The 14,807-nt window shown below is 38.3% G+C and overlaps 1 protein-coding gene across 1 annotated transcript in view; it reads right to left on the bottom strand.

The window, feature by feature from the left end:
* Nucleotides 1–4,367: 4,367 nt before the first annotated feature.
* The window catches only part of LOC116166832 (microtubule-associated protein futsch), a 155,816-nt gene continuing 145,376 nt past the window's right edge, over nucleotides 4,368–14,807 (bottom strand). Inside the window, exons 5-6 of the mRNA XM_031481988.1 lie at nucleotides 5,567–14,768; nucleotides 4,368–5,519 (exon numbers count right to left, since the gene is read on the bottom strand). Coding sequence (XP_031337848.1) covers nucleotides 5,347–5,519; nucleotides 5,567–14,768 — 9,375 coding nt within the window. The 3' untranslated portion in view covers nucleotides 4,368–5,346. The remainder of the gene's footprint in view (nucleotides 5,520–5,566; nucleotides 14,769–14,807) is intronic.

The following is a 14,807-nucleotide window of genomic DNA, read 5'->3' as shown; positions in this document are numbered from 1 at the left end:
AATAACAATTTTTTATATTATAACAAGTAAAGGTACCTATTTTACCATTACGCAAAATTCGTATTATTTGACATAGGTACTTCGTATACTGAGAAAAATTGATATATGATGGTTGCATTTTAGGTTTAAGATAATGCAGAACTTTTTATCAGAATTACTTTTATTCGTAATGCTATAAAATGAATTTTGATTTTCGCAGGTAAATGGTTAATTTCACACATAATATTAAAAATTTGGGCCAAGATATTACTACCGAAATTTATACTCCAATATACCTGGAGGGATTAAACAATTTTCATAATTTGGTGTACTTTTGAAATTTAGACCCTTTCTGTCCCTGTGAGAAAAATTAATGATTGTGATGATTCCAATCGTAGTAGATTACATTAATTTGAATACATTTATTATTTAACTAAATAGGTACACAAATAAATCAAATCAATACAGTTACGATGAACTTAAAACTAAAACCTAAACTTAAACTAAGTAACTAAACAATTTAACCGGTAATAGATCGAATATTGCTCCTTGATTTAAACTTTGGGTACTCTGGCCCTAAACGACACTAATTTTTTTTCACCTCTTTAAAATACTTCGCAATGTTGTAAAATGGTGCGCTTTAAACTACTAATAGGCAATAGCATAAGTTCTTCGTTACAACTTTCAGCGCGCACTCCCCTTTTCACACTCATATCAATTTCCGCCGTCTCCTCCGGTCAAAGTCCATTCCCCTTTATCTAAATTTAAAATTACAGCAGATTTTACCTTCGTTCACAAAACTTATTTATACTATATACAGTGGGTTACAACAGTTTATTATTTTACTCCCAGACCAAAAAGCATTTTGCGTAACTAAAAAATTCATACCCATTACACATGGCAAGATAGGTTGGTAGACTAAACACAAACAGTACCGTGATACGATCTCATTAGTGTAACAGATGGCGATCACATCCCTTTTATCTCCCTTTTAATGTGTTCCTTTGCGTGACCTTCCCATTTGGACAAGTATTTACCCGTGTGGGGGGGAGGGGCGTGAAAGAATACCCTTACTGCGTGTCGTAAGAGACGACTAAAAGAACCCATGGCGGCTGATGCTACTAACATGACAATGATTTTGGTTTTGAATTTGGAAAGTTCCTCCATAATAAAAGAGAACAGAACTAAATAAAGCGCGTTGAAATAAGAAACGAGTGTGCACCAGTGTTGCCGATTCACTCTTCGAGGACGTCAACTGGGTCTAACCAAGTCAGTGAATTATTTGGGAGTCATCATAGACTCCCGCCTACCCTGAAAGGACACATTAAGCGAATAAGCAAAAAGGGCATGTGTATAGGCATGTAGAACGGCTAGAAAGAATACCTACTGATATCTCGGGCCCTTTTCCAGAGACAGCTGCTGGAAACAAAAACCTCTTGGTGGCCATGGACTATTTCAGTAAATTGACAGGAGCATATGCTCTACCAAAGCAAGAAGCGACAATCGTGGTAGACGTTCTGGGACTACACTCTGACTAGGGACGAAATTTTGAGTCTGCGCTATTCCAAAGCCTATGTCAACTATTGGGCATTTACAAGACCCAGAAGTACTGCTTTACAACTACAGGCAGTCGGAATGGTAAAACGCATGAGAAATCTACCTTCAACGTCACGACGTGTATAAAGTGTGTTTCCTACATGGGCAGGGATAATTTCTGTATTATTTGGTAACAAAAGACCGGTCTTTTGATAAGCCTAGTTACAAAGATTTTTCGAATGTGATAGAGCACTTGAAACTACAGATTCATGGCGTTATACAGCTGGCAATTCCGAATATCGGATGCGAAAGAGTAGGAAAGATTCAGTAGCACTTGAGAACACTCGAGTATTGCCATGTAAGCAAATTTAATTACGTTTCAGGACAGTTCCATTTTCAACGCCGAAGTAATAAATAGTTCGCGCTGTATGAAATTGTGCATGTGTGGGTGACTACATAAATAATATTTTAACTGTTATAAATCAATTCATTTCAAGACTGATATAAATTTATTGTTAATTAATTATTAATAAATAAATTCATGTAATTAAATTAGACGTAAATGTGCTTTTAAGATAAAAGAGACGGTGGATTTTTCGTTGCTTTGAATTTTGACAAAATCTAATCGTGAGATATCATGAAATTTATTTGTAAACTTGTCAATTAAGCAAAACTGGTGACTAAAATTATACGTTTCTATTCTTAGTTACAGGTTAACGTGTCCGCACGTCTCAATTGAACATCTAACTTTGTTGCTTTTTTTTGGATTACCACTAATCCGCAAATTCGCCACTACTTCCGTATGAGTGTGTAGCTTCTTCTTCCTACACTTTCATAGACTTCGATTTGGGTGAACCGCTAAAATTTGACCTTAACATTGAGGAATTGACCTATTTTTATACATGCCTTATTATTTAATATATCTACAAAATTTTCATTAATTGGTTATAACGTGTGATTCAAAATAACAGTTTTTTATTTGGCGCCTAAAGTTCTTAGTGTTTTTTTCTTGAAGAACATGTTTAGGTGTTGTAATGGCCATCCATTGGCGGCGTATATTAATGCGAATTTTTATTTTCTTATCTTCGTAGTGCTTCATGCGTCTTAATTCAAACAGTTCTTTTCGAATGTTTTTGAAACAATCATTTTATAATGGTACGTATAACATAATTAATATTTGAGAGGTCATTCTCTTAAATTTAACGCAATGGTTTAATACATTAGATATGGACATCAGTAAGTACACTTTCAAAGCATTTAGAACTCGCATTATTTCGAAGTTGCTACGGCAATAATAATTAGAGCACTTTTGAATTTTGTTTCTATTTTACTTATCTTATTTTTAATATTTTTATTTCTTTTCTGTGATTCATTGTCGATTAAGCGGAATCCTTATGGGTTAGATGGAAGAGCAGGGGTAGATTTTCTACTCCTGAATCTCGCCCTAGGCAATGTATTTTTCGTGGCTAACCAAAACAAAATCAATAAAGACCGTTATTATTATTATTATTACTATTATAAGAGAAAATGTATTATAATGATCACGTGGCCTTACTTTTTAAGCTTAAGAAGGATGGATTTTGATGCATTCATTTTAAAGTCGCACTATCATGCGTTTAGAAGATGCTCATATTCGACTGGGTTGTGCTTATTATTATTATTACCCTCTCTTGTTTTGGGCCCTCAACTACAATTCAATGAAAAAATGCTACCTACCATGTAAGTGGAAGTTGTCCAAGCTGTAAGGGAACGTACCCTCAAGAATCAATTCGCAAATTATCTAAACAAGCTGGTGGGTAAAACAATACGATTATTGTGGAGTGATACATTAATTTGATCCACCACTGCTTTTAAATAACTGAATTTGGCACCAACTTTACAAATGTTCAGTTTTTCGGGAAATTTAAACTGTCCGCAGTCATTTTGGATCACAATATCACAATGCACTGTTAATGCAAATGAACTGTAGTAATTACTTGCATTAGATACATGAAAATCCGAAGGTTGTAACTTTGGCATTGCCTTACCTGACGAGCTGCTTCTGGTACGTATGACGTCTTTTAGATCATCGATGTTGGATGGGAAGGGTGTTTAAAAAAAGATGATTTAAAACACAAACTTTTGTATTACATATTTATCTCATACATACCCATACATTAATTGCAATTGAATATATGTTAGTCGACAACATTTGAAAGCTAAAGGATCAGTATTTTTATGACTAGAAGCTATAAATATTTATTATATAGATAATTTAAATTCAAACCTGCACATAATCATTACAATTTTAATAATTTCAACGTAAATATATAAAGTGACTTTTAAATAAACCTACAATGTGAATTCCGAGAGAGTGTGCGTTGTGAGAATGATTTTTTTTCTAAAAAATATATAAGTACTTACTCCAGTTGGGGTACGGTAATTTACTACAAGTATCAAAATGAAAATTAGAAACAGTGGTCTATTTCACATTGTAAATTTATGCGAACCACCTACCACATCTCATTTTTAACCTTGCACACCAGATGTGATCATTCTGTATTAATTCTGTTCAAGGCAATCTTTGATAGCACCAAACTTACGCACGTAGATAACAAAAATTGTTCATATAATTTTTTGCATCCGAAGCTCAATTTTTCTGACTCACAATGTCTAGACAACGCCAGTTTTATCGAGTTCAAATTTAAAATAATGCTTCTCAAAATGGCCCCCTATACCTCAATGGTGTTATCCAACTACAATGGAAATAGACTACTTCACATGAAGCCTTAAATGACCTTTAAGGAAATGTGAAATTAATACGTAATTTAATTTTGTAGTTGAACTCGATAACACGTGGCGACTAAGTGTAATTTTTTAAAAAGTTTGTCCTACTGAAAATTGCTTTATCTTATAATAAATAGGCCTTTAACCCAAAGGATACGAAAATGGACGTGAGTTTCAGTATCAGTAAACATTAATATTTACCCTACTTGTATATTTACGTATTAAATAAAGTTGCGTTCTAAAAAGCTTTGGCATCCAATCACTATAAATAGGTGAAAAACGTAAAGGAAAATTTGAAAGGAATGCTCCCAATTGCTAAATGCGCAAATTAGAAACCTACAGCGAAAATCTTTGGCATTTTTTGCTTTCAGAAGTAACTTAAAATTGTCAAAGTAGCGGTGTCAAATAAATAATTGATGTTGACAGATCTAATGGGTATCACATCAGATATACTTTTTTATTACATGAAAAGCATAAGAAATAATTACATAGCTCGACTTCATTAACTATAAAAATCTCAGACATTTTAGGTTCCCACCCCTTACATTTCTAGATTGTCAATGTTTGTTAATGAAATGTATCTATATAACTATTTCTTTCGACTACTTACAGCTGTTGATGTTTTTAGCTGTTAATTTAATTGAAATACCTACACTAACTTAGTTTCTTATATAGTAACGCATCACAAGGGTGACGATCCTTATTGATTCTTATCGATCACTTCGAAAAAGAATCAATAATAATCTCCAAATAATTTTTTCCAAACAGTCTAATTTTTTACCATTCAAGGTCTCAATATCTATTTATTTTCAATTTGTTAAGGACGCTAATCTAATAGTGAATTAATTAAAAATGATTAAAAGGGAAGTGGAGAACGATAACACTTTGGAAATACCAAGGAAGATTTGGAATAATCATTGGCATCTTTATGTTCTCTCTATTTTCAGTATATTCTCTTCGTTGTGAGTCGTTAACGTTGGTGGTATGCCTTTTATGTGGAGAAATGTATACCTTATTATTGCAAAAAAAATATTAAAAAAATTAGTTCCTTTGGACTTAACTATCTTAAGAGAATTCCAATCGATAAGCCGAGCAGGAGGTCTCGTGATCTTGAAGATTAATAGTACATCGACTGGCGGAAGGTGAGAGATCAATCTTATATTTGGCTAATAAATCTTCATTTTCTGCTACCCAGTAACCTAAAACGTCCGTGTCGTACGTTGGAATGATAGTAACCTCTGTAACGAAATGAGTGAGTGCAAGTTAAGGTTACGCAACGGATTACCTAAATCTTTGTCATCCCAGGTTTGTTTAGCTTCTAATAACGCACTATAAACTTCTTTACTAGGCTCAATCCCCGAAAATACATAATATCGGGCTCGCACTCGCTTGAAGAAATCTACGTAAGAATAATTCGAATTTCCATTATGGGGGACGTAAGTTAAGTCTACATAAACCGGATTCACCTTCTTGCTCTTTTTGTCTTCATTGATTCGATTTTTAAACATCACGTTCGTTAGAACTTTTTTCTCTTTCTTTGGAGTACCCTTATTATCATTTAAGGGAGCCGGACTGGGCAATCCTAGCGGTTTTCCCCAAGAAGCAATTGGATCTTCCTTTGAATCCGAAGGGAGTTCTGAACCAATAAAGCTGGCTGTCATTATGTCTGCCTTTGGATCCGGTTTTGTCTCTTTTTGAAGTTCTTCTTGTAAATGTATGTTGGCAAACTTAGCTGTGGTTATTTCGTAAATATGACTAGGGCTACCGTGCGGTATTACACTAGCAGATTCTGCTACGGGATCGTCCGGAAGTGCGCCGTAGAAGGATGTACTCATTGGATCCATTGCAACAGCTCCCCTCACACTGTCTTCGAAGTCGTACTGAGATGAAATCGAGTGCGCAATTTGCGACGTTGCACTTAAAGGCGATCCTGGAATTTCCTCGTCGTCACTATACACTTGTTTATAATCATCTTCTTCAGTCGTAAGTACTCGCGAGACTTGCCCGGAGCTTATATCACAGTCATCACTTGCAGGAGTCGCACTCCTGATATCTACACCTTTTGCAACTGGCACTTCCGTTTCCTTCTTCTCCACAGGCTTGTCGTGGGAATAGGTCAACTTCTCCTTCAAAATAGGACTAACCGGAGCAGTGGGTGGTGTCGTTCTACCTGAAGATAATTCAACATCTTTGCCTTTAGTTGCATCTAAGATCTCAACTTTCGTTTCGGCAGAGGTGCTTGCTTCACTAACGATACTTAAGGACGGTTCTGCGGAGTCTGAGCTTTGCGATATAGAAACAATTACTTCCTTATCTTCAGTCGGTACCTTTTCTGGAACACCAGGTACTTGTGTAGCATCTTTACTGTCAACACTACTCTTTGGTACTTCACTTACAGATTCGGTGATATGTATCGTTTTGTCTCCACTTTCCGCATCCATTTTTTCAGTCTCAATAATATCTACATCGGGAGATAGCCTATCCAAAACTACAAATTCATTATCTACGATAATTTCAGGCGTGGATTTGCGAGAAATTATAGGTGACTGTTTTGTACCTAATAAGTCTTTTGTTAATTCTACTACTTCTGGCGACGATCTTCCTGAAGTGCTCGTCTCATAAGTGGCGTCGGATCGTTGATCGATTACGGGAACGAGCGCTTCTTTACCTTCCAACATTATGGCAGGAGATGATTTACCAGATCCTGATGGACATTTGTCTTTATCTCCATCCAAGACTTCCTTCACTGTAATTTCTGGAGACACTTTTCCCGAAGAGGTTTGAGATTTTCCTTTTATTATAAAATCTTCCATTTCTAAAGTTGGCCGATCACTTGAGTCTTCCGCGAGTCGTTCATCTAATTTGGCGGGGATTTCCGATTTTAAATCCTGGAGCAAGTTTTCAGAGGATTTAACTAACTTGGCACATTCCTCTGGGCTCTCTTTCAAAACGATCTCTGTAGAAACATCACTAGTTTTTTCTCCAATTATTTGAGATTTTTCATTAGTGCTTTGTTCAGTTAGCCCCTTATCTTCAACTTCTTCCGTTTCATGTTTCGCTTCCGCAACTTGACTTGTCAGTGACACTTCGGAGGAAATTGGTAGCACACTTTCCACTTTAACACCTTTTTCTGACATAATTTCGGTCTCTTCTTGGGAAGTGTGGGCTAAGGATTTATCTTCCACCTTATCTTTATCCGTCATTTCAGCCTGAAGAGGCTTTACAACTTCCAGCTTTTCCTCAGTCGACACATCGGTTGCTAGACCTGGCGATGATCCATCTGAGGGAACAACTGTATCATGTTTGCATTCTTTTTCATCAACCACGAACCCAATGCCACTAGTGTCAACTTTAGGAAGATCTTCATGGTCTAGTTTTTGAGATACTCTTTCATCGCCTGTATCTTTCTTTTCAAGTGTCTCGTGAGACGTTTCTTCCTTTTTGGTTATATCTGAAGACATCTTATCCGGTTTTCCTTCGCTTGGATGGGCGTGCTCTAGACTAATTTTTTCTTTAGTAGTAGAATCTCGCCGGTCCAATTTGATATCGGGCGATATAGTCCTAGAAATGATTGGTTGATCCTTTACGATGACTTCGGTGTCTTTGCTCATCTCTAATTTGTCTGAGTCATCAATTTGCGCGTGTTCAACAACCGGAATTGGTGATGATTTACCCGATTCTTGTTTGGCGTCCGATATAGACGTTCTCGGCGATTTAGGAAGAATTTCGGCTTTTTCTTCTTTAAATTGGGGGGAAGATATAATATCGGAATGAGGTAGTGCGGTTTCGGTAGACTTTAAATCTGGTGAAAATGGAGGAGTAATCTTTTTCGACTCAGTGCTTATGAACGCATCAACCACCGGCTCTAAATCTTTACTACTTGTTTCTAAGCTAACCACAGCATCAACTTTTGGCGTAAGCTTTTCTTCTACGGCTAAAGGTTTGCTATCTGCAACTGACGCTTTAACTTTATCCAATTCTTCGGTTACAGATTTTATGGTACCAGCGCATTCCGGCAGTTGTGCTGCATCTTCCGACTCTTTGTGTTGGGAAATAACTTCGTCGTGCGGTACTTTTTCCATGGAGACAATTTCATCAGAGTCTGTTGACATTTTGACCTTTTCTAATTCAGCGTTGCTTGAGATTACGTCTTCGTGTTCTGGTGGCTGTGATTCTAGGCGTTCGGAAAGAATATCTGCGTGCGTCACTTTTGTTGTTAGTGGATCTTCTAATAACCTTTCTGAAATTGGCATGTCGGCACTCGAAGAGAAAGATGTTTTTCTTTCGACCACTTCGGTTTCACTTTTCGTTGGTTTCTGTATATCAGCGGTAAATGTTTTTTCACAAATTTCTTTCTCTAACACTGTCAAGTCCCCTTCCACTTTTGTTTTTTCGTCTTGTTTCTCTATCTCCGCTTTCTCCTTTACCATTCCCATCATTTCTGCTTTTGCTATTTCTTCTTCAACTGCTTTTCTCTGGACACCTCCCTCATCAAGTGCGGCTTTTTCTTCTAGTGCAAGGTTTCCATCCACACTTGATGCTTCCACATGCTTTACTTTCTCTTCTTTAGCGGGTTTCTCTTCAAGTGCAGGTTTTTCATCCATACTTGTCGCTTCCACATGCACTACTTTCTCTTGGCCCACATCCTCAGATACCTTGCTCTGGATATCTCCCTGATCCTCCGATTTAGTGGGTTTCTCGTCTCTTTTACGCTCGTCTTCTAATTTAACACTTGGCGTTTCTACATGCATTACTTTCTCTTCGATTATATCTCTTTTCTGGATTTCTTTCTGATCTTTCGCTTTAGTGGTCTTCTCTTCAAGCACGACTCCTTTATGGTCGTCTTCTAATTTAACACTTGGTGTTTCTACATGTATTACTTTCTCTTCGATTATATCTCTTTTCTGGATATCTTTCTGATCTTCCGCTTTAGCGGCCTTCTCTTCAAGCATGACTCCTTTATGGTCGTCTGCTAATTTAACACTTGGTGTTTCAACATGCATTACTTTCTCTTCGACTATATCTCTTTTCTGGATATCTTCCTGATCTTCCGGTTTAGTGATCTTCTCTTCAAGCGTACCTCCTTTATGCTCGTCTTCTAATTTAACACTTGGTGTTTCCACATGTACTACTTTCTCTTCAACTATATCTTTTTTTTGGATATCTTCCTGATCTTCCGCTTTAGTGGTCTTCTCTTTAAGTGTGCCTTCTTTATGCTCGTCTTCTAATTTAACACTGGATGTTTCTACATGTATTGCTTTCTCTTCGACTATATCTCTTTTGTGGATATCTTCCGCTTTAGTGGTCTTCTCTTCTTCCAATACATGTTTTTCGTGCACACTTGGCTCTAACTCAAATTCTCCTATTTTTTCCCCAACTAGCCCCTCTCTATTTGCTACTTCTTTATTTAGCATTTCGATTCCCTCTATTGCTACTTCTGCTAGTGTATCTTCTCCTTTTGTTTCTTTTTCTGCGATACTAATTTGATCTGCACCTATTGTTGCATTGATTGCTTCTTCCATTTTTTCCGCTACACTAGCTTTCTCTCCTGTATGAACCTTGTCCTCAGTGTGCATCACAGTTTCAGCTGATTCTATCTTTGCAACACTTTTACCGATTACACCAGTAAAATCTTTTGCCGCCATTTCTATATCGCCTATTACGTGTTTAACTTCATTTACTAGTTTTTCTTCTATCACAGGTTTATCTTCCGTTACTGGTTTTTCTTCCGGTACTGGCTCTTCCTTTGTAGCAACATCCTCCTCTTTTATTCCTTTTATTTCTGCCGCTACTTTATCGACAACCTCCAAATGTTCTTCCTTTTTCTCTGCTGCTTGCTTCCCTTCGCTAACGCTCTCTTCAAGTTTTTCAATCACTGTAACTTTGTCGCCACCCGCAATTTCTTTTTTTAGGTCCGGCTTTTCTTGCTCTTCTCTTTTGTCATATTCTGTTAGCTTTACTAGCTCAGTGGCTTTTTTATTCTCATCTTCTTTTGCAGATGACTTTTCGTCAGCTGCTACTACTGATTTGTCCGCCACATGATCTTCTTTCAAAGCTTGTTTTTCGTTTTCATGAGGTTCTTTAGGCTCTTTTTCTTCGGCACTTCTCTTTATATCCTCTTGAATCACTTCAGTCGCAGTACCACTGGGTTCAACAATCAATCCCTTTGCATCTTCACCATGAACCTTTTCTTCTGTTCCTCTATCTTCAGTTTTGACTGTTTTCTCTTCAATTATCTGTTCTTTTAGTTCCGTTAGCATTTCTTCTGGTTCCTGCTTTTTCTCTGATATCGCCTCCTTCGCTACATCTTGAGCACTAGCAGTTGGTGGAATTTGGTATTGATTTTCCAGTTTCATGGCTTCTACCGGCAATTCCTCTACAGGTTGCTTACTTTCTACAGCTGTCTTGATATCGGGACTAGTTTTTCCCGATATTGGGCTCTTATGGCCTATCCCTTCGTCTTCAACTTCAATTGAGTCATCCACTTTAGTCGCTAGTTTTATGTCAGATATAATTTTAGATGTAGCCTGCATCAGATCATTAGAATCTTTCAGTAACGAACTAACTCTAGAAGGTTCCTTTACAATGTCATAATCTGTGTGAATCGCGGCGATCTTTTTTTCTTCGTGAATAAACATTGCGATTGGATCTGAAGGAACAACTTTCTCTTCCTCAATTGGGTCCATCACCAAACTTTCGACAACTATATCACGTATTGGGGATTCAAGGGTGGTTATGTGAGTTTCTCTAAGTTCTGTGGCGTATGGTGCAAATGTGCCGAATGTTCCCACGTCCAACGGAATTTTTCCCTCAAATTCTTCTAGCGGAGCGTCCGATTTTAAAACCTCCGCGACGCTTGCCACTATTTTAGCAACGTCCTGTTCTCGTTCTTTTGGAGATTTTCGACCCAACTCTAGTTTATCCACCATGTCCAATTCCGCTACGATTAATGACGGTTCTTTTGATAAAGGTTTGGGATCACAATCAGCAGATTCTTTTAATTCTTGTAGTTTTTTGTCAATTTCACTGAGTTTTAAAGAATCTTCGCGAACAGCTTTTATGACAATCTCACGATCAATTCCCCCTTCTTCTTCATCTGCTTCAATGTGCTCATCCCTTTCGTTTTCTAATTTTATTTCAACTGTTTCCTGCTTCATTTCGTCATCTTTGGTTTCCACGTCTGATTTTGAACCCAAAAATTCCCCAATCAGCTTTTCTTCAGCCAATTCCAATTTTTTTAGAATATCATGTCCGCCCTCTAGAATTTTATGCGCAATTTCTTCTACTTCAGAAATTACTTTAACTTCACCGGTAGTTTCAATTGGTAAAATCGCTTCCTTTTTATTGTCAGATTCCGATTCAGCCATCACTGGCATGTCTCTACGTTCCCCACTTTCGCCTACCTTTTGAGAATGTAATTCTTCATTTTGCTTTACTTGAGGTTCAGGTTCGTCTACGCCGAAGATCTGTCCTACTTCATCTTCCATCGCCTTACATACAGCGGCCACGGTTTCTTCAGCACATTTGAATGCACCAGTAACAGATTCTTTGATGTCTTTCTCCATCGAGGTAAGCAATTCGGATCCCAAAATATCGTGTTTGACTTCATTTATTAGCTCTTGTGCTTCTACTAGTTGTATCTTTTCCGCCATTTGTATTTCTTCTACTTGCTCAACGTCCGTTTTTAAGTCTTCCGTTGTATCTTTCTCTTTTTCGTCTTCCTCAACAGCTTCCTTAGCAAATGGTTTGTCAGATTTTGCACTGCTAATCTTTTCCACCTTTACTTCTGTGCGCTCCATCGATACTTCTACTCTGCGTGATTCAAACGGCGATTCATCTTCCTTTGGTTCAACAACTTCTGTATCTTTCTTGATTACCATCTCTTCAGGAAGATTTTTCCCTTTTTCAGTATCTTTTGTGACTGGCTTGTCGGTATCAATTATTTCCGCTTCTATTTTCTTTAATTCCTCTTCGCCTAATTTGTGTTCATCTACGTCACCTTCTTTTGATGTTACAATTTTTTCAACATCGGCTTTCTCTACGCTGTCCCTTTTGCTTTGACTTAGTGCTAGCTTCACCGTTTCTGCTTCGGGTTGTTTTTGCTCGACTAGTGCCGGAATGTGAGGTTCTTCCGAAGTGGCCGGTTTTTCTGGTAACTTGTCTTCAACAACCGGAGTTTTCTGACCATCACGCTTTTCTTCGTCCACTTTCTCGGAAATCCCTACTTTCACTTGCTCGTTATCGGGAATAACTATTTCGTCCGTTTTTACCTTTGTCGGTGGTAGTTTGAGTTCACCTTTCGGCGTTTGTGCTTGATGCGCTTGATACTGTTCGTAGTTTTCGATATCCACTTCCTCGTGGACTGGCAAATCGGCAACTTCGTCTGGTGTTTTCACTATATCCCGCATCGGCGTCTGCTTATCAAGCCGAATGCCAACCACCGATGGAATTTTAGCTATGCTGTCAACGGCCTTCGGTGGAAATTGTGCAACTGGCATTTCCTTTTCCTTTGTGTCTTCTTTCACGTATTTTTCTTCTATCCCCATGTCTCCATTATCCTCTTTGATTTCATCCAGAGGTATTCTTTCATCTTCGGGTAAAGTAGGCGCGGTGGTCGCGCCGGACTCGATAGGCGTTGAGAACTTCTCATCAGGTTGAGATTCTAGAATATTTATGTCTTTAATTTCTTCTTCAATTTCTCGATCGGTGATCTTCTTCCCACTAGATTCTTCAACTTTGTCATCCGGACTGGTTACAGATACTTCTTTGGATATAGCCTTGGCAGGTTCTTTCTCTTCTTTAGCGAGAGTAATCGGCACTACTTCTGGTTCTGGAACTACTGCAGTTCCCTCGTCTTCCGCCGGTTTCTCTTTTACATCCTCCGATTCTCTTACGTCACTCAATTTCCGCTGCTTCTCAGATTCCTCACTATCGCGCGTGTGTTTCTGAGTTTCACTCTCCTTGGCATCCTTGTCATCTAACGAATCGTGATCCATTTCTTCCTTCTCGATAATTAGGTACTCCTCCCCTTCGCCCTCAGTCTTTTCGTCAATGGAAATATTTTTAACTTTTCGCATATCCGTGTCGCCAGGTTCTTTGGTTTCGCTTTTACGAAAAACTGCTTCGATCTCTTTGACTACCTCCTGCTCTTCTTTTAGCTCGGCCAATTCTTTCGCTTTCAATTGCTCTATTTCCTCGGGCGATAATTTGGATAGATCTTTCTTCATGGTGGATTCAACGTCGGCCGATGGCGTACTAACGGTACTAGAATCGGTCGTACATTCCTTTTCTAGTTTTGGTTTTCGAGTTTCGAGTTTGTGCAGCTCGGTTATCTTCTTAATTGGGCTTTCGGGTAATTTGCCGACTGGGGAGGTTCCCTTGGGTCTGCGCGATATTGGTTTACGCTCCGGTTTGGGTTCTTTCTTATCGGTGGGTTTAGGAGGCTCTCGTTTGGGGGCGGACTTAATCTTTGACTCGACCACCTTGCGGTTGTTCGCGTCCTTTGCGCTTTTAGCGGGAGTTGCGCTAGGCGACGTCTTCGGGGCCGGTTTTAATTTGGTAGCGTCTCCGTTCATTTTAGCTTCTACCGTTTTCTTGGGCGTTGTAGGCGAGGCTTTCTTTTCCGCAGGTATGGGCGGTTTAGTTTTTCGCTCCACGGACCTCGCGCTTTTGTATGGTTTAATTTCTGCCTTAACTTTGGATTCAGGTTTCGATTTAGTCTTTAGCTTATCCGTCTTTTCTTCGACAGTCTTTCCGTTTACTAGGTCCTTTTTGGTTTCGATAATTTGGGGGCCACTTTTGTCGCTTTCGGTGGAGTCGTACTTTTTAATTGCCTTCTCAATTATGGGATGGGCCGTGCCGTTAGTGTGTCCGTTTTTAAGTTCCTCGTCAACAACTTTATTTTCTATTTTTGGCTTACTGTCTGGCATCGATTTAGGCTTGAACTCTTTTTGGTCTTGTACAATTCTTTCGGTTTTAGTAAGTTTCGTTTTAATTATCGTGGAGGTGAGTGTCTTGGCGGAACATGATGGGTACTTAATACATTCAAGTTGTTTCAGCTTGTCTAGTCCTTCAAATATCTTATGCTGTGGACTACTGCCTGGGAATAATATTCTTGTTATGTTGTCGCTGATATTAGCAGGTTGCCATACAAGCAGAGCGCATATGGAAACGAGATTATATGTTGGAAAGACAAATTCTTTTCCATTCTTTTGAGTAGAAAATAATCGGTGATCATTGTTATTCCATTTTTGCAGGAATTCTTTTACTTCCTTTGAATCTCGAGATGGACTTAGGATGTACATGTCCAAAGTACCATGTCCCACTTTATGATATAGATTCATTGGCATCACTTCGCGGTAACAAGGTTGTGGTTGCAAATTTAGTTGGCGTAAGTTGTTCAATATTCCCTGTCCTTCTTCGAATAAATTAATTAGTAGAGGGTCTTTGTCCTTATCACCGTCTGGACTCAGGATTGCTTTCCTTTCCTAAACGTAAATCGTTGAAATAATTGCAAGTGAACTATT

The sequence above is a fragment of the Photinus pyralis genome, unplaced genomic scaffold (assembly GCF_008802855.1).
Source record: "Photinus pyralis isolate 1611_PpyrPB1 unplaced genomic scaffold, Ppyr1.3 Ppyr1.4_LG3b, whole genome shotgun sequence".
Lineage (NCBI taxonomy): Eukaryota > Metazoa > Arthropoda > Insecta > Coleoptera > Lampyridae > Photinus > Photinus pyralis.
Note: the sequence above shows the minus strand (reverse complement) of the source record. Positions and strands in the feature narration are given on the sequence as shown.